The sequence below is a fragment of the Musca autumnalis genome, unplaced genomic scaffold, assembly GCF_047663935.1.
Source record: "Musca autumnalis isolate F117 unplaced genomic scaffold, ASM4766393v1 scaffold_2, whole genome shotgun sequence".
NCBI lineage: Eukaryota > Metazoa > Arthropoda > Insecta > Diptera > Muscidae > Musca > Musca autumnalis.
The window spans coordinates 218,025,832-218,050,396 of NW_027411755.1; the positions used below are offsets into that span (position 1 = coordinate 218,025,832).

Below are 24,565 nucleotides of genomic sequence, written 5' to 3' on the forward strand. Positions count from 1 at the left end.
GTTTTACTTCTTTCTCTTTCCAAAATATTCTGGATTTTTTCTTTTAATAAAAATAAAGGTTTCATTCAATTTGGAAAAGGTTTCATTTGATCTGGAAAAGGTTTCATTTGATTTGGAAAAGGTTTCATTTAATTTGGAAAAGGTTTCATTTAATTTGGAAAAGGTTTCATTTAATTTGGAAAAGGTTTCATTCAATTTGGAAAAGGTTTCATTTAATTTGGAAAAGGTTTCATTTAATTTGGAAATGCTATATAGCAAGCTGTCAGATAAAGACGACTGATGATAGTGTAATAAATTAATGGCCTGTTCCCGTACTTTAAAAAGTGGTAAAAGTCGTAAAAGTTGTAAAAGTCGTAAACGATTTTCATATAAATTTTGTGTACGGGAACGCAAAATGTGTAAAAGTGGTAAAAATTGTAAAAACTTTTTAGTTCTGGAACAGAGCTTAAGTGACATTTCAGGGACACATTGACTTTACAGATTGTTGTACAACTCAGTGAATTTAGGCCTATTCTAAAAATGTTTGCAAACAAATGTTTTTTTTTCAACAAAATGCATGTCTTACATTGAGGAATGATTTTGTTGTCGTTATTTACAATGAACATCGATTGTATGACTGATTACAAAACTAAATAAATGGAAATAAAACATTTTTAAATTATAAAACATATTAATCTCCAATAATTTACAATACACATGAATGAATGCTAAACAAAGAGGATAATAATGTTTTATGGTATGTTGGCCTATTATTTACTTTGCCTTGCCTTGATATGGCATACATATTTTTATAAGAATATTTTTTAAATACTAAATTAAAAAAAAACGATAAATGAAATTAAAAATATTCTTTACTGAATGCATTCCATTCACCGACGTAGAAAGGAGGGGGTCAGATCCATCCCTATTTGGTTAATTTTTAGATATTTTACTCGCAAAAGTGCATTTTCTTCCATTGGCCCCCATTTCTGGCAACGTCGGCAATTCCACTGTGGGAACAAAATATATAAGAGAATCCATATTTAATTTGCGAAATTGCATATATGAGTGGTGGTAAAAAAAATAAAGTACCGAATAAGTTTCACCAAACAGACCAAAACAAACATTTAACTAATTTTATGAAATATTCAAATGAAAAAAACAACTTTTCTCCAACTAACCACACTATAAACTGCATAACATTGTAGCAAACTGCCGAAAAATATTTAGAATTTTCCTTTGTGTTTTGTTTTAATTTTGACTTACGTATTTATTTTAATAACATTTCTTTAGTTTTCTTTTTGGATTTGATCTGCGACAATTATGTTTTCTATTCCTAAAAAATAATTAAAACAAAAAATATTTACATAAAAATTAAAAAAAAAGTAATTTCTTTTTTAAATATCAAAAACAAACTGGAATATAACCAATTATAATCACTTTTTTTCTTTTCTCAGCTTTTGTTCAATGTCTAAACAATAGATTTTTCTTGATCCTTGTCATTAGGCGGCAATTTGCAATTTGCCTAACTCAAAACACTTTGCGGAATATTTTATTAAAACTACGATTTTTCTTGGATTTCGATTGATTGGATGATGAATTTGAACTTGAACTACGATTGCTATTACTGCTACTGCTAATGCCACTACTGCAACCACTGCCGCCAGTGGTTCCACAATTGTGGGGACATGACCCATCACCACCACCACTGCTACACTTTTTGTTGTGGCAGCAGCAGCGTTTATTACCATTTTTCGTTGTTGCGGATGATGAACCTGTGGTGGTAATGGCACTTTCACCGGATGATAGTATAGCCTCTTCTAAGATGCGAAATGAATTTTCTGTGGAATTAGTGGGAAAGTTAATTTCAGACAACGACGATGAATCCAAACTGGTATTGGGTGAGACACGTAAATAGGTGGAGGCGACATTAGTATTATTGGCCGAGGCGTTATTAGCACTGTTAGCCGATGATGATTTACGCAAACGATACCATTCCCATGATGTTGATTCATGTGGTGCATTATTAGAAGATTTGGATGAGGAATTTAGTTTACCTTTAAATGATTTGGTAAATGGTGATTTGAAGAAAACTGGCGATGAGAGACGTCGTGCTTTTTTATTATTTCCCTCAGATTTCGATGATGATGCTATGGTTGGGGTCTTTTTCGAAGAGGCAGGATTATTGGCATTTATATGTTGTTGTTGTATGTCCGCTATGTTGTGACATTGATAGCCACGCGGTCCGTCTGGCATAAATTCATTGTAGGCTAAATCATTTGTGGGTATAAAATTATCGAGATCGTCTTCGTCCAACATTAGCTTCTCATCGTATTCCGTGGCGGCACTAGCTAATTCAGCAGGTGCTGTATTATTTAGTAGCTGTTGTTGAAGTGTGTTCTCTGGCGGAGACGATTCCTGTCGCCTCAAAAAGTCTTTTTTCTTTTTCGATTTTACGTTGTTGGGTATGTGTGAGCCATTGGGTAAATTCGATTTTTTCGTTTTCGTTGAAGATATTTCGGGGGAATCTGAAAAGAAAGATATCGGAACAATTTAAACTTTTTTCAACAAAATGTATCAGAATTTTTTCTCAATTTATTCGCCAGCGTGGATAATTCTCCCACTACAGTGATTAATATATCCATCAAAATGGATAATTTAACCGACACCGTAGATTATGTACCCACCAACAGGGATAATTTTTTCACCAATGGATATTTTATCCACCAATGTGGATATTTTATCCAACAACGTGGATAATTTATCCACCAATGTGGACAATTTATCCACCAACGTGGATAATGTATCCAACAACGCGGATAATGTATCCACCAACGTAAATAATTTATCCGGCACCGTGGATATTTTATCTAACAACGCGGATAATTTGTCCACCAACGTGGATAATATATCCAACGACGTGGATAATGTATCCAACAACGTGGATAATGTATCCAACAACGTGGATAATGTATCCAACAACGTGGATAATGTATCCAACAACGTGGATAATGTATCCAACAACGTGGATAATGTATCCAACAACGTGGATAATGTATCCAACAACGTGGATAATGTATCCAACAACGTGGATAATGTATCCAACAACGTGGATAATGTATCCAACAACGTGGATAATGTATCCAACAACGTGGATAATGTATCCAACAACGTGGATAATGTATCCAACAACGTGGATAATGTATCCAACAACGTGGATAATGTATCCAACAACGTGGATAATGTATCCAACAACGTGGATAATGTATCCAACAACGTGGATAATGTATCCAACAACGTGGATAATGTATCCAACAACGTGGATAATGTATCCACCGACGTAAATAATTTATCCGGCATCGTGGATATTTTATCTAACAACGTGGATAATTTATCCACCAACGTGGATAATGTATCCAACAACGTGGATAATGTATCCAACAACGTGGATAATGTATCCAACAACGTGGATAATGTATCCAACAACGTGGATAATGTATCCAACAACGCGGATAATGTATCCACCGACGTAAATAATTTATCCGGCACCGTGGATATTTTATCTAACAACGTGGATAATTTGTCCAACAACGTGGTTAATGTATCCAAAAAAGGGGATAATGTATCCAACAACGTGGATAATGTATCCAACATCGTGGATAATGTATCCAACAACGTGGATAATGTATCCAACAACGCGGATAATGTATCCACCGACGTAAATAATTTATCCGGCACCGTGGATATTTTATCTAACAACGTGGATAATTTGTCCAACAACGTGGTTAATGTATCCAACAACGTGGATAATGTATCCAACAACGTGGATAATGTATCCAAAAACGTGGATAATGTATCCAACAACGTGGATAATGTATCCAACAACGTGGATAATGTATCCAACAACGTGGATAATGCATCCAACAACGTGGATAATGTATCCACTAACGTGGATAATGTACCCACTAATGTAGATAATTTATCCACCAACGTGGATAATGTATTCACCAACGTAGATATTTTATCCACCAATGGATATTTTATCCACCAACGTGGATATATTATCCACCCACGTGGATATTTTTTTTTAAAAAAAAACGTGAATTTATTATGCACCAACGTGGATATTTTATCCAACAACGTGAATAAATAGCCCACCAACGTGGATAATTTATCCACCAAAGTGGATATTTTAACCACCAATGTGGATATTGTATCCACTAACGTGGATAATGTACCCACTAATGTAGATAATTTATCCACCAACGTGGATAATGTATTCACCAACGTGGATATTTTATCCATCGACATGGAAATTTTTTTCCACCAACATGGATATTTTATCCACCAAAGTGGATATTTTATCCACCAACGTGAATATGTTATCCAACAAAGTGGATAATTTCCCTACCAACGTGGATGATTGAGCCATCAACGATGATAATTCATAAACCAACGTGGATAATTTATCCATCAACGCGGATATTTTATCCACCAACGTGGATATATTATCCACCAAAGGGGATAATTTATCCACCAAAGTGGATAATTTAGCCATCAACGTGGATAATTCGTGGAAAATTCCTACACCAACGTGGAAAATTCGTACACCAACGTAGATAATACAACGTGGATAATTTATTCACCACCGTGGATAATTTATCCACCAAAGTAGATATTTTATCCACCAACGTGAATATATTATCCACCAAAGTGGATATATTATCCAACAAAGTGGATGATTTTCCTACCAACGAGAATAATATATCCACCAACGGGGATAATTCATACACCAACGTGGATAATTTATCCATCAATGGATATTTTATCCACCAACGTGGATATATTATCCACCAAAGGGGATAATTTATCCACCAAAGGGGATAATTTATCCACCAAAGTGGATAATTTAGCCATCAACGTGGATAATTCGTGGAAAATTCATACACCAACGTAGATAATATAACGTGGATAATTTATCCACCACCGCGGATAATGTATACAACAACGCGGTTAATGTATCCAACAACGTGGATAATGTATCCAACAACGTGGATAATGTATCCAACAACGTGGATAATGTATCCAACAACGTGGATAATATATCCAACAACGTGGATAATGTATCCAACAACGTGGATAATGTATACAACAACGTGGTTAATGTATCCAACAACGATAATGTATCCAACAACGTGGATAATGTATGTAACAACGTGGATAATGTATCCAACAACGTGGATAATTTGTTCACCAACGTAGATATTTTATCCAACAACGTGAATAATGTGCCCACCACCATACAGGATATTTTAACCACCAATGAGGATAATGTACCCACTAACGTGGACAATGTATTCACCAACGTGGATATTTTATCCACCAACGTGGATATTTTATCCACCAACGTGGATATTTTGTCCACCAAATTGGATATTTTATGCACCAAAATGGATAATTTATTCAAAAACGTTGATAATGTTTCCACTAACGTGGATAATTTACCCACTAATGTAGATAATTTATTCACCAACGTGGATAATGTATTCACCATGGTGGATAATTTCTTCACCAACGTGGATGTTTTATTCAACGACGTGGATAATTTGTCCACCAACGTGGATAATTTATCCACCAAAGAGGATATTTTAACCACCAATGTGGATATTGTATCCACTAACGTGGATAATGTACCCACTAATGTAGATAATTTATCCACCAACGTGGATAATGTATCCACAATCGTATATAATTTATCAACGAAGGTGGATTATTTATTCACCAACGTGTATATTTTATCCACCAACATTTGTAATGTATACACCAACGTGGGCAATTTACCCACCACCGTTGATATTTTATCCACCAACGTTAATAATGTACCCACCAAAGTGGATAATGTATCCACCGACGTGGATAGTGTTACCATAAACGTGGATAATGTATAAACTAATGGATAAGTTTGGTCGATACAACCTGGATAATTTATCCATCATCGGAAAATTTCTATTATCACTAAAGGTTCCAAAAACCACATCCTTACCTCCAATAATATCCTCGTTATTTAATTCCTGCAAATGTTGCAAGGCTTGCTGCTGCGCCAGGGCCGAATTGGGCCATGAATGTTTTTCGCCTTTACGCTTACTACCAGCTGAGGATTTTTGTGGTGGTGGTGGTGCCAACAGTCCCGCATTGCCAGAATTTATATTATTATTACTGCCATAACATATGGACATTTTCCTTTGTCTCGTCGAAGCAGCTTCAGGTTCAAAATCATGGGGCGGCGGTTTCACCACTACCATACCTCCTGCTGCTCCTCCTCCTTTATTATCACATTTACACTCCTTTAGTATCAGCATACATTCCTCACTGGGTCGTCGTATTTTATCGCCACTACTGACACTTCGTACATATTGTCCCCGTCGCTGCTGCTGTTGTTCGGAAGTATAATCTTCAAAGGATTTACGACGATTTAATTTCCTTTGGACACTGGCCGAAGAAGCTGCCGCCGCTGCCTCTGCTTTTCTTTTGCCATTATTTTTACCATACAGGGCCAGAACTTCTTTGGTATCACGTCTAAGGGAACGATAAAAGAGTATGCCCACCATCAGGACAAGAAATACAAATGCACCCACAAATATTATCACCACAATACAGGCATGCACCTGTAATGATAGGTCATCCAGTTCAGATTTAAGTTGGCTATTACGTTGGGCATACAACTTTTCCAATTCATGATGGCGATTATTTTGCTCCTCCAGTGTGCGTACGATTAGCGTTTGTTGTGTTAGCGTCTGTTGCAGTTCTTCGACTTGTTTTTTATAACGACGTGATAGTTCTTCAAGGTATTGGCCGGAGAGAGACATGTTACGTTCAAGTGCCTGAAAAGGAAAAAAAAGAGAAAGAAGAGTGAGAAAGAGAAATATAAGGAGAAGTTGAATGAAATTCTGCCACATCAGACATGTTTGAGGTTATTTAAGTAATGAAACCTTTGCCCAAAAGGTTGTTTATTGTTTATTCGCCTTGTTTAGGTGGTGGGTGGGGGTGGTGTGGGATGGTAGTAATATAAACTAAGCATGCGAATTTATTAGTCAAAAACTTATAGACTTCCATGAAAACGCATACGTAAAGAGGTCATACATCTAAAGGTAACTAAATTACGGAAAAGTTGTGTCTGCTACTCATTGATAAAATTTCGCAGAACATGTGGTGGAGTAGGTGAGGGAGGCAATAATAATAATGAGGGTGTAATTTTGCAAAAACAAAAAACTTTTCATGGGAAGAACAGTGGATCGCAATACTCTACACCACAATTATCTTAAAAAATCTTTTGTTTCAAGTGTCGAGTACAAAAGGGCATTAAAACTGGAAGATATTTTTTGGAATAAGTTTGAGGTTATGTAGTAGGTTTTGATAGAATGTTGAAAAACTGTATTATATTTTCAATATGATGGTAAAATGAAAAATATAGCGTACCATGGTGGTAAGAACATCATGACGATGGTTGGTGAAGGTCAAAGGAGTATGTCCGCATATTTGGGGTATCTACTGGGTATTATCACCAAGACGTTTTCAAATGAATTATATCATTATCTTCCATATTCGGTGTGTATTGCTACTCATGATAATTGTTTCACAAACATCCCATACGGGACAAGGGAGACTTCTCCCATACCAATGAGTGCACCCCGATTCATATTTAGCTCAATGATAAGAGACCTACTGTTTATTGCCGAGTCCGAGCGGCATGTCTTAAGACACCACTTGTAGAGAAGTTTTACAAGGCTGAAATACTCACGAAATGTCGCCAACATTACTGAGGGGTATTTTGCTACCGTTGAAAAATGTTTGATATTGACTGGCCGGGGAATCGAACCAATGACCTTCAATGTGCAAGGCGGGTGTGCATACCATTGCACCACGGTGGCACTCGCATACGGACCTATAAATATATTCTATTCCATAATACTGACTGTAGTCCCACTGTTCAAAGGATAACAAAACGCTAACGTTCAGCCTTAATCATAGGCCATGAAATCTTCCAAAAAATATTCAAACTACTAAACCTACAACCAAGTTTATTTTGATAGACGCTGTGTGTGTGTGTGGTTGGTAAGAGGGAGGATTAATAAACATGTTTATAGAGAATAGCTTTAATATTTCGTGCAAAGGAAGGAAATGAGGTGGAGGTATGAAAACTTCTATTAACTAAGAACAAATTCCAGACTATCTGAGCACGCAAATTTGCCATTAGAACACACCTTGAACAAACTGACGAAAACATTGAAGGAAATATTTTAAGAAGCCAAGTAAACAATTGAAAGCGTTCAGCCCTAGTAAACTTTCTATAAACAAAGAGGAAATAAACGTGGACTTCTTAAAGATTTTGGAGGACCCAAACACACCAATTTAAAGATTTTTTGGAGGACCCAAAAACACCAATAAACGTGGACTTTTTAAAGATTTTTTGGAGGAACCAAACAAAGCAATAAACGTGGATTTTTTAAAGATTTTTTGGAGAAACCAAACAAAGCAATAAATGTGGATTTTTTAAAGATTTTTTGGAGGACCCAAACTAACCAATAAATGTGGATTTTGTAAGGATTTTTTGGATGACACAACCAAATCAATAAACGTGGATTTTTTAAAGATTTTTTGGAGGAACCAAACAAACCAATAAACGTGGATTTTTTAAAGATTTTTTGGAGGAACCAAACAAACCAATAAACGTGGATTTTTTAAAGACATTTTGGAGGAACCATACAAACCAATAAACGTGGATTTTTTAAAGATTTTTTGGAGGAACCAAACAAACCAATAAACGTGGATTTTTTAAAGATTTTTTGGAGGAACCAAACAAACCAATAAACGTGGATTTTTTAAAGACATTTTGGAGGAACCATACAAACCAATAAACATGGATTTTTTAAAGATTTTTTGGAGGAACCAAACAAACCAATAAACGTGGATTTTTTAAAGATTTTTTGGAGGGTCCAAACAAACCAATAAACGTGGATTTTTTAAAGATTTTTTGGAGGAACCAAACAAACCAATAAACGTGGATTTTTTAAAGATTTTTTGGACGAACCAAACAAACCAATAAAAGTGGATTTGTTAAAGATTTTTTGGAGGAACCAAACAAACCGATAAACGAGGCTTTTTTAAAGATTTTTTGGAGGTACCAAACAAACCAATAAACGCGGATTTTTTAAAGATTTTTTGGAGGAACCAAGCAAACCAATAAACGTGGATTTTTAAAAGATTTTTTGGAAGAACCAAACAAACCAATAAACGTGGATTTTTGAAAGATTTTTTGGAGGAACCAAACAAACCAATAAACGTGGATTTTTTAAAGATTTTTTGGACGAACCAAACAAACCAATAAACGTGGATTTTTTAAAGATTTTTTGGAGGAACCAAACAAACCAATAAACGTGGATTTTTTAAAGATTTTTTGGACGAACCAAACAAACCAATAAAAGTGGATTTGTTAAAGATTTTTTGGAGGAACCAAACAAACCGATAAACGAGGCTTTTTTAAAGATTTTTTGGAGGTACCAAACAAACCAATAACCGTGGATTTTTTAAAGATTTTTTGGGGGAACCAAACAAACCAATAAAAGTGGATTTTTTAAAGATTTTTAGGAGCAACCAAAGCCACCAATAAACGTGGATTTTTTAAAGATTTTTAGGAGCAACCAAAGCCACCAATAAACGTGATTTTTTGAAGATTTTTAGGAGCAACCAAAGCCACCAATAAACGTGTATTTTTTAAAGATTTTTAGGAGCAACAAAACCCACAAAAAATGTGGATTTTTTTAAGATTTTTAGGAGCAACCAGAGCCACCAATAATTGTTTATTTTTTAAAGATTTTTAGGAGCAACCAAAGCCACCAATAAACATGGATTTTTTAAAGATTTTTTGGAGGAACCAAACAAACCAATAAACGTGGATTTTTTAAAGATTTTTAGGAGCAACCAAAGCCACCAATAAACGTGTATTTTTTAAAGATTTTTAGGAGCAACCAAAGCCACCAATAAACATGGATTTTTTAAAGATTTTTTGGAGGAACCAAACATACCAATAAACGTGGATTTTTTAAAGATTTTTTGGAGGAACCGAACAAACCAATAAACGTGGATTTTTTAAAGATTTTTTGGAGGAACCGAACAAACCAATAAACGTGGATTTTTTAAAGATTTTTTGGAGGACCCATACAAACCAATAAACGTGGATTTTTTAAAGATTTTTGGAGGATCCAAACAAACCAATAAACCTGGATTTTTTAAAGATTTTTTGGAGGAACCAAACAAACCAATAAACGTGGATTTTTTAAAGATTTTTTGGAGGAACCATACAAACCAATAAACCTGGATTTTTTAAAGATTTTTTGGAAGATAATAAATGTGAATTTTTTAAAGATTTTTTGGAGGAACCAAACAAACCAATAAACCTGGATTTTTTTAAAGATTTTTTGGAGGAACTAAACAAACCAATAAACGTGGATTTTTTAAAGATTTTTTGGAGGAACCAAACAAACCAATAAACCTGGAATTTTTTTAACGATTTTTTGGAGGAACCAAACAAACCAATAAACGTGGATTTTTTAAACATTTTTTGGAGGACCCATACAAACCAATAATCGTGGATTTTTTAAAGATTTTTTGGAGGAACCAAACAGACCAATAAACGTGGATTTTTTAAAGATTTTTTGGAGGAACCAAACAAACCAAAGAATCTTGGATTTTTTAAAGATTTTTTGGAGGAACCAAACAAACCAATAAAAGTGGATCTTTTAAAGATTTTTTGGAGGAACCAAACAAACCAATAAACGAGGATTTTTTAAAGATTTTTTGGAGGAACCAAACAAACCAAAGAATCGTGGATTTTTTAAAGTTTTTTTGGAGGAACCAAACAAACCAATAAACGTGGATTTTTCAAAGATTTTTTGGAGGAACCAAACAAACCAATAAACCTGGATTTTTTAAAGATTTTTTGGAGGAACCAAACAAACCAATAAACCTGGATTTTTTTAAAGATTTTTTGGAGGAACTAAACAAACCAATAAACGTGGATTTTTTAAAGATTTTTTGGAGGAACCAAACAAACCAATAAACCTGGAATTTTTTTAACGATTTTTTGGAGGAACCAAACAAACCAATAAACGTGGATTTTTTAAACATTTTTTGGAGGAACCAAACAAACCAATAAACGTGGATTTTTCAAAGATTTTTTGGAGGATCCAAAGAATCCATAAACGTGGATTTTTTAAAGATTTTTTGGAGGAACCAAGCAAACCAAAAAACGTGGATTTTTTAAAGATTTTTTTGGAGGAACCAAACAAACCAAAAAACGTGAATTTTTTAAAGATTTTTTGGAGGACCCAAACTAACTAATAAATGTGGATTTTTTAAAGATTTTTTGGAGGACCCAAACTAACCAATTAAAGTGGATTTTGTAAGATTTTTTTGGAGGAACCAAACAAACCAATAGACGTGGATCTTTAAAGTTTTTTGGAGGAACCAAACAAACCAATAGACGTGGATCTTTAAAGTTTTTTGGAGGAACCAAACAAACCAATAGACGTGGATTTTTAAAGATTTTTTGGAGGAACCAAACAAACCTATAAACGTGGATTTTTTAAAAATTTTTTGGAGGAACCAAACAAACCAATAGACGTGGATCTTTAAAGATTTTTTGGAGGTCCCAAACAAACCAACAAACCTGGATTTTTTAAAGATTTTTTGGAGGACCCACACAAACCAAAAAGCGTGGATTTTTTAAAGATTTTTGGAGGACCCAAACAGATCAATAAATGTGGATTTTTTAAAAATTTTTGGGAAGACCTAAAGACACAAACAAACGGGCATTTTTGAAGATTTTTGGGAAGACCTAAAGACACAAACAAACGTGCATTTTTTGAAGATTTTTTGGAGGACCCAATGCGGTCAATAAACTTGGATTTTTTAAATTTTTGCTAGGACCAAAGACACCAATAAGCGAGTATTTTTTTAAGATTTTTTGGGGGACCCTAGGAAACCAATAAACGTTAATTTTTTTAGAGGGCCCAAAGACTCCAATGATGGAAGGGATTTTTTTAAGTGCCCAAAGAGGACTATAAAAGTGGATTTTTTAAAGATTTTTAAAGTGCCCAAAGTGGACAATAAACGCGGATTTTTTAAAATGCCCTAAGAGGACAATAAACGTGGAATTTTTAAAGATTTTTGGATTCCCCAAAGAGGACAATAAACGTGGATTTTTGGAAGATAATAAATTGAATTGTTTAAAGATTTTTTTGAGTCCCCAAAGGAGGACAATAAATGTGTTTTTTTTTAATTTTTTGAATTTTTAATGATTTCAGGCTAAAAATTAATTTGTGGTTCAAAAATCCACTTACCTTGATACGATTGGAAAGACGTATGAAAACACTTTCCGATTGGGGACCATTTGATATTTTCTGATTGAGATTATTTGTGGTGGCGGCTCCATTGCTTTGTTGGCTGTGTGAAGCAGAGACTGAACCGCCATCTTTTCCAGCACTACCACTTGGTGCTGTTGTGGAAGGCGGTGTAGAGGTTAATAGGATATCAATATTTTCCCATGAATTTGAATCTTCTTCACTCTTTTGTGCTGCTGGTGGTGCTGGGGTTGTTACGGCAATTGGTGGCGTTTGTGATGGTGGTGGTGTACCCATCGCAGAGGGTATATTCTCTGCGGTGTTACTATGCTGACCAACTGCTGGTTGTGATGATGATGATGGTGGTAGTGGAGTTGTCTGTTCCAAACTTTCTGCCGATGTTGCGCCACCTAGATCCATTTCCACATTGGGCTTTTCAGGCGTTTCAGTCTCTGCGGGGTATGATAATGAGGGCGAGGGTGGGGTTGCTGCTGCTTGTTGCAATTCTTCGACAGGTACATTAAATATATTTTTATCAGGTATACTAGGAGGTTGTTCTACAATTTTAGGTGTCGATGTGGTTGTCACCTCCACATTTTCTGCGGGTTCTAAGGGTCTAGGTAACTGTTGTTGATTATCATCTAGTGGCACTTCCGTAGATGTTTCAAGCGATTCTATACGAATGATTTCTTCAGACTTTTCGTTTACAATTGGTATTTCAGGCCTAATTAGCTTCGTTTCTGGTTTATCCAAAAGTTCTAAATCTTCTTTGCCAAATTTCTTATCCAACGTTTGATTTGTGCTGGTTTCTTCTTTGGACTTTTCCGTTTCATTGATGGCAAGATGGTTGTTGTCTTTTGTGGTGGCTTTGGGCATAGCTAAGAGTTGACACATTGCCCCCACATAGTCGTGGGGTAAAATATTTACATAAAAACTTTGTTTGATATCCTTGAACTCGTGTTGTTGCTGTTGGTGTGTGTTTGAGGTTTCAATGCCAAAGAATTTGGCACATATCCTTGTGGATAGTAGGTCACGTCGTATGTGTGGTACACTCAGCAATGAATTCAATTGCCTAAATTCACAAGACAGGGCATTATTAATACGTTCCACCAACGATGAGGGGCATTCAGCACAGCTGAATAGGCCATACATGGGTGTACGACAAACCATTGAGTGGGGTGTCGTCTTAAAGGTTTGATTTTGATTATTTGATGGCTTTCCCACCAACTCAGTGGCCTTTTTGACTATGGACAGCACGGCATCAGATGCTGACTTGAATAAATTTGGCTCCGAATTGGGTTTTGTTGGCTCTTGCAAGTCCTCATCATCAAAATCGTCAATATCTTCATTCGGGTGATTTTCCGTTTCGAAAGCCTCAAATTCCGAAGTGCCAAAAACACGAAATAACGACAATGTACAAAAGTGTTCCTTGGAATAGTGTGAATGTATGTCGACACGTACAAATTTGCCAAACAAATGGGGATGTAGGTCAAAACTTTGTACCGCTCGTTTATCTTCGGCCACAAAACGTCCCACATTGGACCATTCTCGTGTGGGAAAACGTTTCGACACAGCCACTGTGAAATTTTGTGGTGACGAAGAGTATAGCTCGAAGTTGGCAAAATCAATTTTCTGCGCCTGTATGGCCTCACATAGCTCCACCACAAACCATATGCGTTTGCCGCATAAGCTCAACATATATTCATCTTTGGATGAACTGAGAACGGCACCGGCATTTGATGTATCACCACTGGATGCTATAATTTTTGCTCCACAATCGGGAGAGGCATAGTTTTTGGCACGTATCTTGAGCGATGCTGGTTTGCCATTGCCGTTTGTGTTATTCTTGCGTTGAGCGGAATTGTTGAAAGTGTGTTCCTGTTCCATGGCCTGTTTCTCGGCTTCTTCCATTTGTTTTTGTGCCCATTCCGAGAAAACGGGCATTGGTACCTCCTCAGTGGTGAGATTCACTTGACTAGCCGTTGTTTCAGTTGACGTTGATGTGGATGATGACGAAGTGCTGATGTTTTGTTTATGATCCACACCGCTGGCATTGTGAGATGAAGTTGTAGATGTGTGTTGCTGCTGTTGTTGTAAAGTTTCATTACTGCTCAGATCATTTGGAATGTTTACAGTTGTCGTTGATGATGGCGATGGTGATGATGTAGTTGTTACTGGTGATGGCGGCACTGATGCGGTTGTTATAATCTGTGGATTTTCCACACTTAATGTTATTGGCATAGAACCATCGCCAGATCCACCACCGGAATCATTGATTTTTACAATTTGTCCATCTGTAAGGAAGAGAAAGGAGACGAATTAGACTTTTATATAAAATGTAAGAAAGTAGAAGGGGGTTTTTGTCGACAGAGATATACTTTCAGCCTATGACAGTAAAAAAATAAAGACCATACTACAGGAGTACCATAAAGATTGGACCAAATCTATCAATAGGCTATGAAAATATATAATTTACATAAATATCGGGGTTTTGGGGAATATTACCTTTTCCAAACACACCACAAGGACCAAGAAGCACTGTCAGTTGTAAAAAAGTCAAATGATTCGAGAAGTGAATCTGAACTAGCTTTAAGTGTAAAATATTTAACTTTTTGGTGGAGGTACCAGATGGACTGGTATCTCGCTGGTGTAACAAACCACCACAATAATATTTTTTATTAATTTGTTGTTCTTGTTGTTAATTTTTATTTAACAATTACGTTTTCGTTTTACCCCAATAAACGATTATTAAAATTGTTTTAATTATCCCCCTACAGCGAAAACTCTGACAATAAATTTTAATTGAAATGTTCTACAACAAAAAGTGTTTTTGTTTTTTAATAATTAATTATTTATTTAAACTAGAAGCGCGCATGCCAAAATCGCTCATGCCTGCAATGATATGTTAATAGCCATAATTGAGTGTAAAATTGTCGCAAATTTCAATCAAATAAACCACAGACATTTAAATGCAGCAGTGGATATTCTATTTTATGATGACAACTTGACGGTAGACGGTCGGCAACGACCGACAATGGACAATAATTGAATGCATCTACATATTCTATAGCAATCTTTGTTGGGTGTGATGTGAATGAATAATACAATAAGTATTTAAATGTGTACATAGTAACAAGTACAGAATATCGACTATGTGGCACCTCTACATCACTAATATAAAATTGAAATATATGAAATATACATATGTAAAGACGAAAGGCGGATTCTATAGCTGCATTTTGGACAAAAATCTAAATCGGGTGTGGTGGACCTACATACATGAGCTTTGAACAGATCCATAATTTTAGAAATAAATAACATTTTCTTAGGTGAGAAACGAAGCCTTGGCAGTTTCCAGAGTCGACCAGTGGCAATAATTATTCCACACAGAGACCAAATTAACAAAGTCTACGTAAACAAAAATAAGATTCTTCTTATATTTCAAGAATACCAATTGGAAGGAATTTTTGGAACATTCGGATATCGTGAGAAGTATGGAGAATAAGTGGCAGAAGTGAAATCCAGTGGATATCGTTTAAAATTCTTGATATAGGGCATAGATAGCAGCCCTATCACCAAATCAGGAAATTGAAATTTTCTTGCTACCGAATCGCTAATTAAAAATTGCAGAAATAAAGCGGAATGCTCGTTGACGGCCTTTGGACATCGTATAAGGACTATGATTGGATTCAGGAATTTGAGAACGCTTAGAGACAGCGATGATGATGACGTGACATGAACAATCCCACGGCAGCGGGTTCTTTCGTACCGGATTGACCCGGAACAACACAAAACCAATGTTCCGGCCAGCGGCTGCCACCTCAGTGTGTACATGTTCGTATTTGTTTCGTTTTTCTGTGTTGGGAGCAGCATATCCCGGAATGCCTGCTCCGAATTCTATTGGCCCGAGCCGGGACGGAGGAAAACCCAGGACCAATAATCTGTGCTCAGTTTGTCACATTCGCATCTTCACCCACATCCAACCTTCGGTGAGATGCAATAGATGTCAGGAGTGGGTGCATCTAAGGGGTTGCTCTGGACTCGTCCACGTGAGGGACTACGACAGGGACTATGTTGCTGCATGCTGTGTGAACACAGTTCCCAGTGAGTCGTCGTCGGATTACGAGACTCCCTCGTCGTCTGATTACGAAACTCTCCCGCAGTCCCCTCGACAACAACCTCACACGCAGCCTTTAACATCAGCCGTTGTTGTCCCAATCCCCGAAAATGCAGCCTTTTTGCAATTGAATTGCAATGGACTCCGAGGTAAGATCGAGGAGATAGTAGATTTTATGAGTCGGAAGAACATCAAGGTCGCGGCGGTGCAGGAAACCAAGCTGAACAACAACCACAGCTTAGAGCATTGTGATGGTTACAATGTTCTGAGGAAAGATCGCACCAGAAGTGGAGGTGGGGGATTGGCTTTCCTATTGCACCAGTCTGTCCAATACAGACCTATCTCGCTTGAGCCTGTCTCTAATGACCCGTACATGGAATGTATGGGGGTAGCAGTCAGGTGTGGAGCTGCCGAGATAGAGTTGCTGAATGTATACATCCCGCCGAGAAATAGCTGTATCCCTGATTATAGGCCTGACATTAGCCCGCTCTTGCAAGGTCATAATCGTCTGGTCCTGGGGGATTTTAATGCACATCATGAGATGTGGCATTCGGCCCTCGGAAACGACCAGAGAGGTACAGCGCTGGCTGAGCAGATTGATAGCTCTACGTTTTGCACGGTCAATGAGGACGCCCCTACCAGAATTAGAGGAGAGTGTCACAGTTCGCCTGACATAACCATCGTGCCACCTGGTCTGACAAATGACGTTACCTGGCAACCCGTCATTTCCCTTGGATCAGACCATCTCCCCAAAATTGTCTCCATTAACAGACCACCCGATTTCATCACCTCTGAACGCCGCACGTTCGTCAATCATAAAAAAGCTGATTGGCCGAGTTTCAGAGAGTTCACCAATCACCGCTTCAGAGGATTGCCCAATCCTTCTGATGTTCGGGTAGCGGAAAGGACGTTCCGGGACATCATCACTGCTGCAGCCGCTCGCCATATCCCTGCTGGTCGAATACCCGAAGTAAGACCAAATTTCCCAGCAGAGGCGACGGGATTAGCAAACGAGCGTGATGAGCTTCGTCGAACCAATCCCAGTGACCACAGAGTCAGGGAGCTGACACTGGAAATTAACAGGTTGGTCGGCGAGCATAAGCGGAACAAGTGGTTAAATCATTGGAAGTGTTGCAACATTGGTGCCGGTTTAAGCGAATTGTGGGCAACGGTTAAGTCACTCTCGAACCCCGGAAGTAGGGGAGGATAGGAAGTACCTCAGTCACGTTGGTCGACTTTACGTTGACTGGCTCGAAGAGGTGCGCAAGTTATTTCAATCGACAGTTTGTCGAACACCTCTGGTTTGACAGGGCGAAGAGAAGAGTAATACGTTGCATCAGATCTCTTCCTGCCGAGGATGAACCACCTCAGTTTACAATGTATGATGTTTCGAATGCCATCAGGAACGCTAAATCATCCAAAGCGTTAGGCCCTGATGGAATCTCCATGGTAATGCTGGATGAGCCGGGTGTGGAGTATCTCACTAAAGCGAGTGCCGATACCCACCCTCATTGTTCCCGAAATGTGGAAAATGGACAGGGTGGTCCCGCTACGAAAGCCAGGCAAGGATGTCAGCAAAAGTGAATTATACAGACCGATTTCGCTTTTGTCTATTCAGAAACAAGAAGTCAGAACCCCGTAGATTGAAACAGGAAGTTCCCCAAGCTGTGGTGATATCTCCGGAACGATTAAACCATGGGTTTAACCTCTACCTCTCCTGTATTCCGCCCCCTCCAGACGGCATCGAGATCGTAACGTTTGCGGATGATTGTATGATAGGTACCTACCCTGATGACATCTTTAAGAGACTGAACTCCTATTTAACCGATCTTATCACCTTTTTCCACGCGGGGAATATGCAGATATCCGCCACTAAATCTACGGCCACTCTGTTCACCACATGGACGGCGCAGTATAGAAGAGAGTTGAATGTCGTGGTTGATGGTAGCAGAATTTCGACCACAAACTGCACCAAAATTCTAGGTGTCACATTTGACACCATGTTCACGTCGTCCGCGCATGCCGCAGATGAAATGTAGGAACAAGGTCCTCATGTCCCTAGCCAGCAGCACTTGGGGTGCAGATAAAGAAACCTTATTGACTATGGTACCCGATTGGTACCCGAATTTATGTGATACGCATTGGAATAAGATTCAAATTTGCCCTCCTCAAGTCTTCAGTGGACCATCTACATGAGGAGGCAAAGATTCTTCCAGTACAGCAACACAATGAGATGCTTTCGTTGCAGTACTTGCTCGGGTGTTATCGTAGAGCCATCCCAATCACCATCTGCTGGCTAGGTCCGACACACCCACGCATATCAAGGCATGCTCTAGAGAGGGAGATCCAACAATTCAGGAGAGAACCTCTAGGTCAAAAGGCATATAATGCAGTTTTGAATAGCATTCACATGGAAGCAGTTGCTAAGGCCATAAGCAAATATAGTGTGAATAAAGTCCTCGGAGTACATCCCCCATCTATCGCAACTGAGGAGCGTCAGCTGCCACGACAAACCAGAGTAGTTTTGGCTCAACTACGCTCAGGATATTGCAGTCGCATAAATTCTTATTAGGCGGATATCGATCGCGCGGTACACAACATCTGCCAAGTATGCAGCATGGTTTCTCACGACACACTGCACCTTTTAAACTGTCCTGAGTAGGTTTGGACTCACCTAACTTCAGTGGATCTGCGGTTACATCCCAAGCAGCCACTTTCCTGGAACTGAAGATAGACCCAGAGCCAGATTGAGCAGAAGAACGAACACACAAACATACAATAGTTAACACGGTTACAACAACAAGATCTTCTACAATAGAATACCTCAAGGTCTTCTATAAAAAGAAGGCCTCCTAAAGGTCATCTAACAACAGAATACCTCCAAAAGTTCTTCTAAAAATAATAGACCTCCTAAAGGCCTTTTAATAATAGAAGACCACCTAAAGGTCTATTATAAATAGAGGTCTTCCTAAATGTCTTCTAAAAATAGAAGGTCCCATAAACAGAGGTGCTCCCCATGGACCTCCTAAAGGTCTTCTAAAAAATATTCTCCTAAATGTCGTCTTAAAATAAGACCTCCTTTGGGTGTTATAAAAATAGAAGACCTCCAAAAGATCTAAGAAAAGAAGACCTCATTAAGGTCTTCTAAATATAGAAGACCTCTTTACGGTCTTCTAAATGTAGAAGACCTCTTTAAGGTCTTCTAAATAAAGAAGACCTCTTTAAGGTCTTCTAACAACAGAATACCTCCAAAAGTTCTTCTAAAAATAATAGACCTCCTAAAGGCCTTTTAATAATAGAAGACCACCTAAAGGTCTGCTATAAATAGAGACGTTCTTAAATGTCTTCTAAAAATAGAAGGTCCGAAAATTGAGGTGCTCCCCATGGACCTCCTAAAGGTCATCTAAAAATATCCTCCTAAATGTCGTCTTAAAATAAGACTTCCTTATAGTGTTTTAAAAATAGAAAACCTCCAAAAGATCTAAGAAAAGAAGACCTCTTTAAGGTCTTCTAAATAAAGAAGACCTCCTAAAGGTCATCTAGCAACAGAATACCTCCAAAAGCTCTTCTAAAAATAATAGACCTCCTAAAGGCCTTTTAAAAATAGAAGACCACCTAAAGGTCTACTATAAATAGAGGTCTTCTTAAATGTTTTCTAAAAATAGTAAGTCCCATAAATAGAGGTGCTCCCCATGGACCTCCTAAAGGTCTTCTAAAAAATATCCTCCTAAATGTGGTCTTAAAATAAGACCTCCTAAGGGTGTTTTAAAAATAGAAAACCTCCTATAGATCTAAAAAAGAAGACCTCCTAAAGGTCTTCTAAAAATAGTATACCTTCTATAGGTCTACTATAAATAGAGGTCCTCCTAAATGTCTTTTAGAAATAGAAGGTCCTATAAAAAGGTGTGCTCAATATGGACCTCCTAAAGGTCTTCTAAAAATATCCCCCTAAAGGTCCTCTAAAAATAAGGTCCTTTAAAAATAAGGTCCTCTAAAAATAAGACATTAAGGTGTTTTGAAAATAGAAGGTCTCCTATAGGTCTACTATAAATAGAGGTCATCCTCAAGGTTTCCCATAAAAATGAAGGCCTCGTATAGGTATTCTATAAACAGACTTCTTAAAAATAAAAGTTCGTATAAATGGAGGTCCTCCTCAAGTTCTTCTATAAAATGAAGGCCTCCAAAGGTCTTCTAAAACTAGAAGAAACGGATTTGGCCCAAACATACTTGGGGTCCAAAACAAGTATTTTAATGTAAACGCTTTTGATCGTATCAATGTTAAGATACCCTTCTAAGCCTAAAGGTTGAGGGTCTAAAAATGGTCAATTATAAGTTGACTTATTCTGATAAGCGAGATTAGCGAGACCAACACGTTTTTTCGAAATGTCATAAAGGTATTCTATAAGACGATAACCTCCAAAGATCTCCTATAAATAAAATACCATTTAATGGTCTTCAAAAAGAAGACCTTTCAATAGTCCTTTAAAACAAAGATCTCCTAAAGATCTCTTATAAATAAAATATCATTTAATGGTCCTTAAAAACAGAAGACCTCCTAAAGGTCTTCTAATAATAAAAAATCTCATAAAGGCTTTCTAAAAAAGGTCTTCTAAAAATCAAATCAAGGTTTCATATAAAAAGAAGGCTTAGTATAGGTCTTCTATAAACAGAGTCTCCTAAAGATCTTTTTTAAAATAAAAAGTCCTATAAATGCAGGTCCTCCTCATGGATTTCTATAAAATGAAGTCCCCAAAGGTCTTTTAAAAATAAAGGAGCTCCAAAAAGGACTTCTATGAACAGAAGACCTTCTAAACGTCTTCTTAGAACAGACGACCTCCTAAGGGTCTCTTAAAAATAGGGTTAAATCGACTCCAAATTGTGTGAAACGGATTTGGTTCAAACATACAAATTATGGTATTGATGGTATCAAAGTTTAGATACCCTTGTTAGCCTAAAAATGATCAATTATAAGTTGTCTTATTCTTATAAGTCGGATTAGCGAGCGTTTTTCTTAGATTACAATTTTGTACCTACCTTTTTTAACATCATCATCATTGTCACCCACCACAATGTCCAGGGTGTGATTGAGGACACGTCCATCCCCAGCCGCTTGACCATCGGCCGCAATAATTACCGAGTCCATGGAATTCTGAGGTGGCGGTTGCAGAATTTCCAAAGGCAATTCGGTGATTGTAACTGTGGGGATATCTGTGATATCTGGCAGACTTGAAATAGAAAAAAAAAAACACAAAATATTTACAATTAATAAAAAATTAAAAGAGAAATTAATATTAAAAATAAAAATAAATAAATACCCACCTCATAAACATTGTTGAAATGGCTAAAATCTGTGAGAACCATATGATCCAGAAGAAAATCAAAAACATGGTAAAATTTGTTCTGATTTTCTTCAATTCACCACTGAGGAAATTTGTGAAAACTTGCAAAAGCATTTTCATTTAACAGAGTTATTGTTGTTTGTTGAAAAAAACTGCAAAATAAAGGGAAATTTTGCAGCAAAACCAAAGAAAAAGTAAACAGGGGATCAGGAAAAAAAAGAAATTTTGAAATTGTTATACTCCCGCCGTGGGGTTGGTTATCGTTGTCGCATTGCAAAACTTATGCTGCGCTTCTGTGTGAGGCGTTGTGTGTTGGCCGGGCAACCCATTTAACTTGTCGAGGGTTGTTGATACTGCACTGTTGTTAATATTCGCACATTCTGCGGTTAACGTTCCACAAAAATCCACGTCAGTTTAAAGCAAAAAACAGCACAGACTGTGAAGAGGAGCTCTATATTTTATACTATATATGCGTACTTTAGTGGGGTGTATCGTGACAGATACTGATAAGTTGTCATTATTGCATATTGAGAGCAGCAAAATACCACGACTACTACCACAAAAAACTTGGTCGATTTGTTGTTGGCTTTCTACCTACCATTTTAAGAAAAACAAAAAACGTTTTTTTTCATATCAACAAAATAAACAAAACAAACGAGGTTCGTAGTTAAAGTTATGGGTGATAACAAAACTCATTCAATATTGTCGGAGCGAGAAGGTTGTAAATCAAATTGCTGTTATCATTACATTCGCCTTATGAGATAATTACGGAGCTAAACAAATATTACGCATTTTTAAGGCAATAAAAACAATCCTCAATCCTCATCGAACCCACAACCCACAACTCTCGAACCGAGTTACCTCAGCGTGAGCTAAATTCACGCTTTTGTTTATGTTCTTTTTCGTCCCTTCTAATGTTAGAACAAGTTAAGAGCATGTTAAGGCCTATTAGTCCTAATTTGCTGAGTTAAAAGCCCTAAAGCTCCTAGAAACACAACCACCAACTAAAATGGCTGTTACTTTTCAAAAGGAGGCTTCTACGCGGCATAGTAGGGACTGTTCTTCTTCTGTTTTATATCCCCAGCCTTTAGCGCTCTCTAATAGATTTGGTTCTAACATTTTGTCCTCCGAATAATTTGTGCAAAGCTAGATAAAGTTCGAGCATAGGCCAAATCGGTCCACACCTTCGGGTATCTTCTCCACAAATGTTCAAGATTTTTTGGCTAAAATGGTGCACACGATAATTCTCGAAAGGAGCAACCAAATTGGTGCAAACTTTGCCCATTAAATGGATAGTAGCGCATCAGTGTGAATATCTCTCAAACCTGCCTGATAAGAACGTTGGTCTAGGGGTTCTCCTTCATATCTCTGGACCTCCCTTAAACATCTCTGCCACATCAGAATGAGGTTGCGGATATACACTCTACACGCGAGTTGAGATCACGGCTATGGCTTAAACCAAAGTGCGTCCAAATTATTAATTGTCTGGATAAGGGAATCTTTGTATTCCCTATCCTGATAATTTATAACCTTGAAGCCATTGTAGATGACTGCTGTGCTAAAGGCGGTCTTGCTGTCGTCCGCATCGTCAGAGGTTACAAACCTCCACCAATAGCCAATGATCCTCACTAAATCCTACATTTAGGATCAGATTCATCAAAGACTGCCACCAGAAGTTCATCTGTGGCGATCATACGTGCAGGTTTGGATGGTTCATCGGTCCTGTCACCAGACGGTTGAAAATGCGTGGCTATCCTTGCAGTTCATCACTCCTTAACACCCTTGTAGATCGCTCTCCTGCCAAAGCAGATCTTGCAGCCAACCAACAGCCAATGATCCTCACTGATCCTTGCCTCAGTATCAGATTTATCAATGACTGCCACCAGGAAGGCATCTGAGGTGATCATCCGCGCAGGTTTTGCGTAAGATTTTGTCCGTGGTTATCCGTGCAGGTTATCACAGATCGGTCCCCTTCTTAGTTTGGCAAGAGGTCACTTTTGGATATAAAATCGAGTGATTGCCCACCTGCGGGCCCCAATCCTCTGGCACCTGGGAAGATAGTAACTTCTTCACCAGGTACTAGTTTAGATGTTGATAGTCCGATTGACATTTCAGCCACAATCCACTCTCCTTCCAATTACACTTTTCCCAGAAGGCTAGACTTGTTCTTTGACCTTGAGGTGGTTAGGGTACAGGTCTATGCAAGTTAGGATTTCCTGAACCATAAGCGCTCTTCTTTCCAACAGCAGAATTAGTGGCAGTAGCAGACGGAACAGTCACACTAGGTAAAATCTTGTTTAGCCGTTTCGTCTGGGTTTGTCCCTTCGGCTTCTTCGACTTTGGAACAGGTGGTACCCTGATTGGTTCCGGGCCGTACATTGTCGTTGGGCCCGATTGAGTCAAATTGCCCGACCCTTCTGCAAACACCATTGATATGTGCTAGAAACTCGAGCAGCTTGAAAACACCGGCTATGTTCTTATCTGAAACCGATGTAGTGTCCTCAGTCTTTGGGCTGGTGGCTACATCCCGGCCAGAGATCGTAATCCGTTCGATTGGGAATGAGAACTTCTCTAAATGAGATAAGTCTACATCGGACAATACCTTTGGGTAGCTCTATCAGAAAACTTCAGAATTTTCGCAATATGAAATCCCCTGATTTTTGCTATTATCTGAAATCGGTGTAGTCAGCGAAGTCTTTGGGCTGGAAGCTACATTCAAATCAGGGTTCGAA

The 24,565-nt window shown here is 37.8% G+C and overlaps 1 protein-coding gene across 8 annotated transcripts in view; it reads right to left on the reverse strand.

Annotated features, from left to right (window-relative positions):
* Positions 1–24,565, reverse strand: part of LOC141395261 (uncharacterized) — a 190,240-nt gene that overhangs the window by 7,861 nt on the left and 157,814 nt on the right. The window contains exons 1-6 of one of the 8 annotated variants that reach the window (XM_073970915.1): positions 22,074–22,277; positions 21,814–21,985; positions 21,529–21,719; positions 12,378–14,671; positions 6,023–6,860; positions 2,037–2,507 (exon numbers count right to left, since the gene is read on the reverse strand). In XM_073970915.1, coding sequence (XP_073827016.1) covers positions 2,037–2,507; positions 6,023–6,860; positions 12,378–14,671; positions 21,529–21,719; positions 21,814–21,953 — 3,934 coding nt within the window. In that variant the 5' untranslated portion in view covers positions 21,954–21,985; positions 22,074–22,277. Of the gene's footprint in view, positions 1–1,223; positions 2,508–6,022; positions 6,861–12,377; positions 14,672–21,528; positions 21,720–21,813; positions 22,867–24,565 lie in introns of those variants that run through there. The other 7 variants (XM_073970912.1, XM_073970916.1, XM_073970914.1 and 4 more) reach the window with 7 other exon arrangements.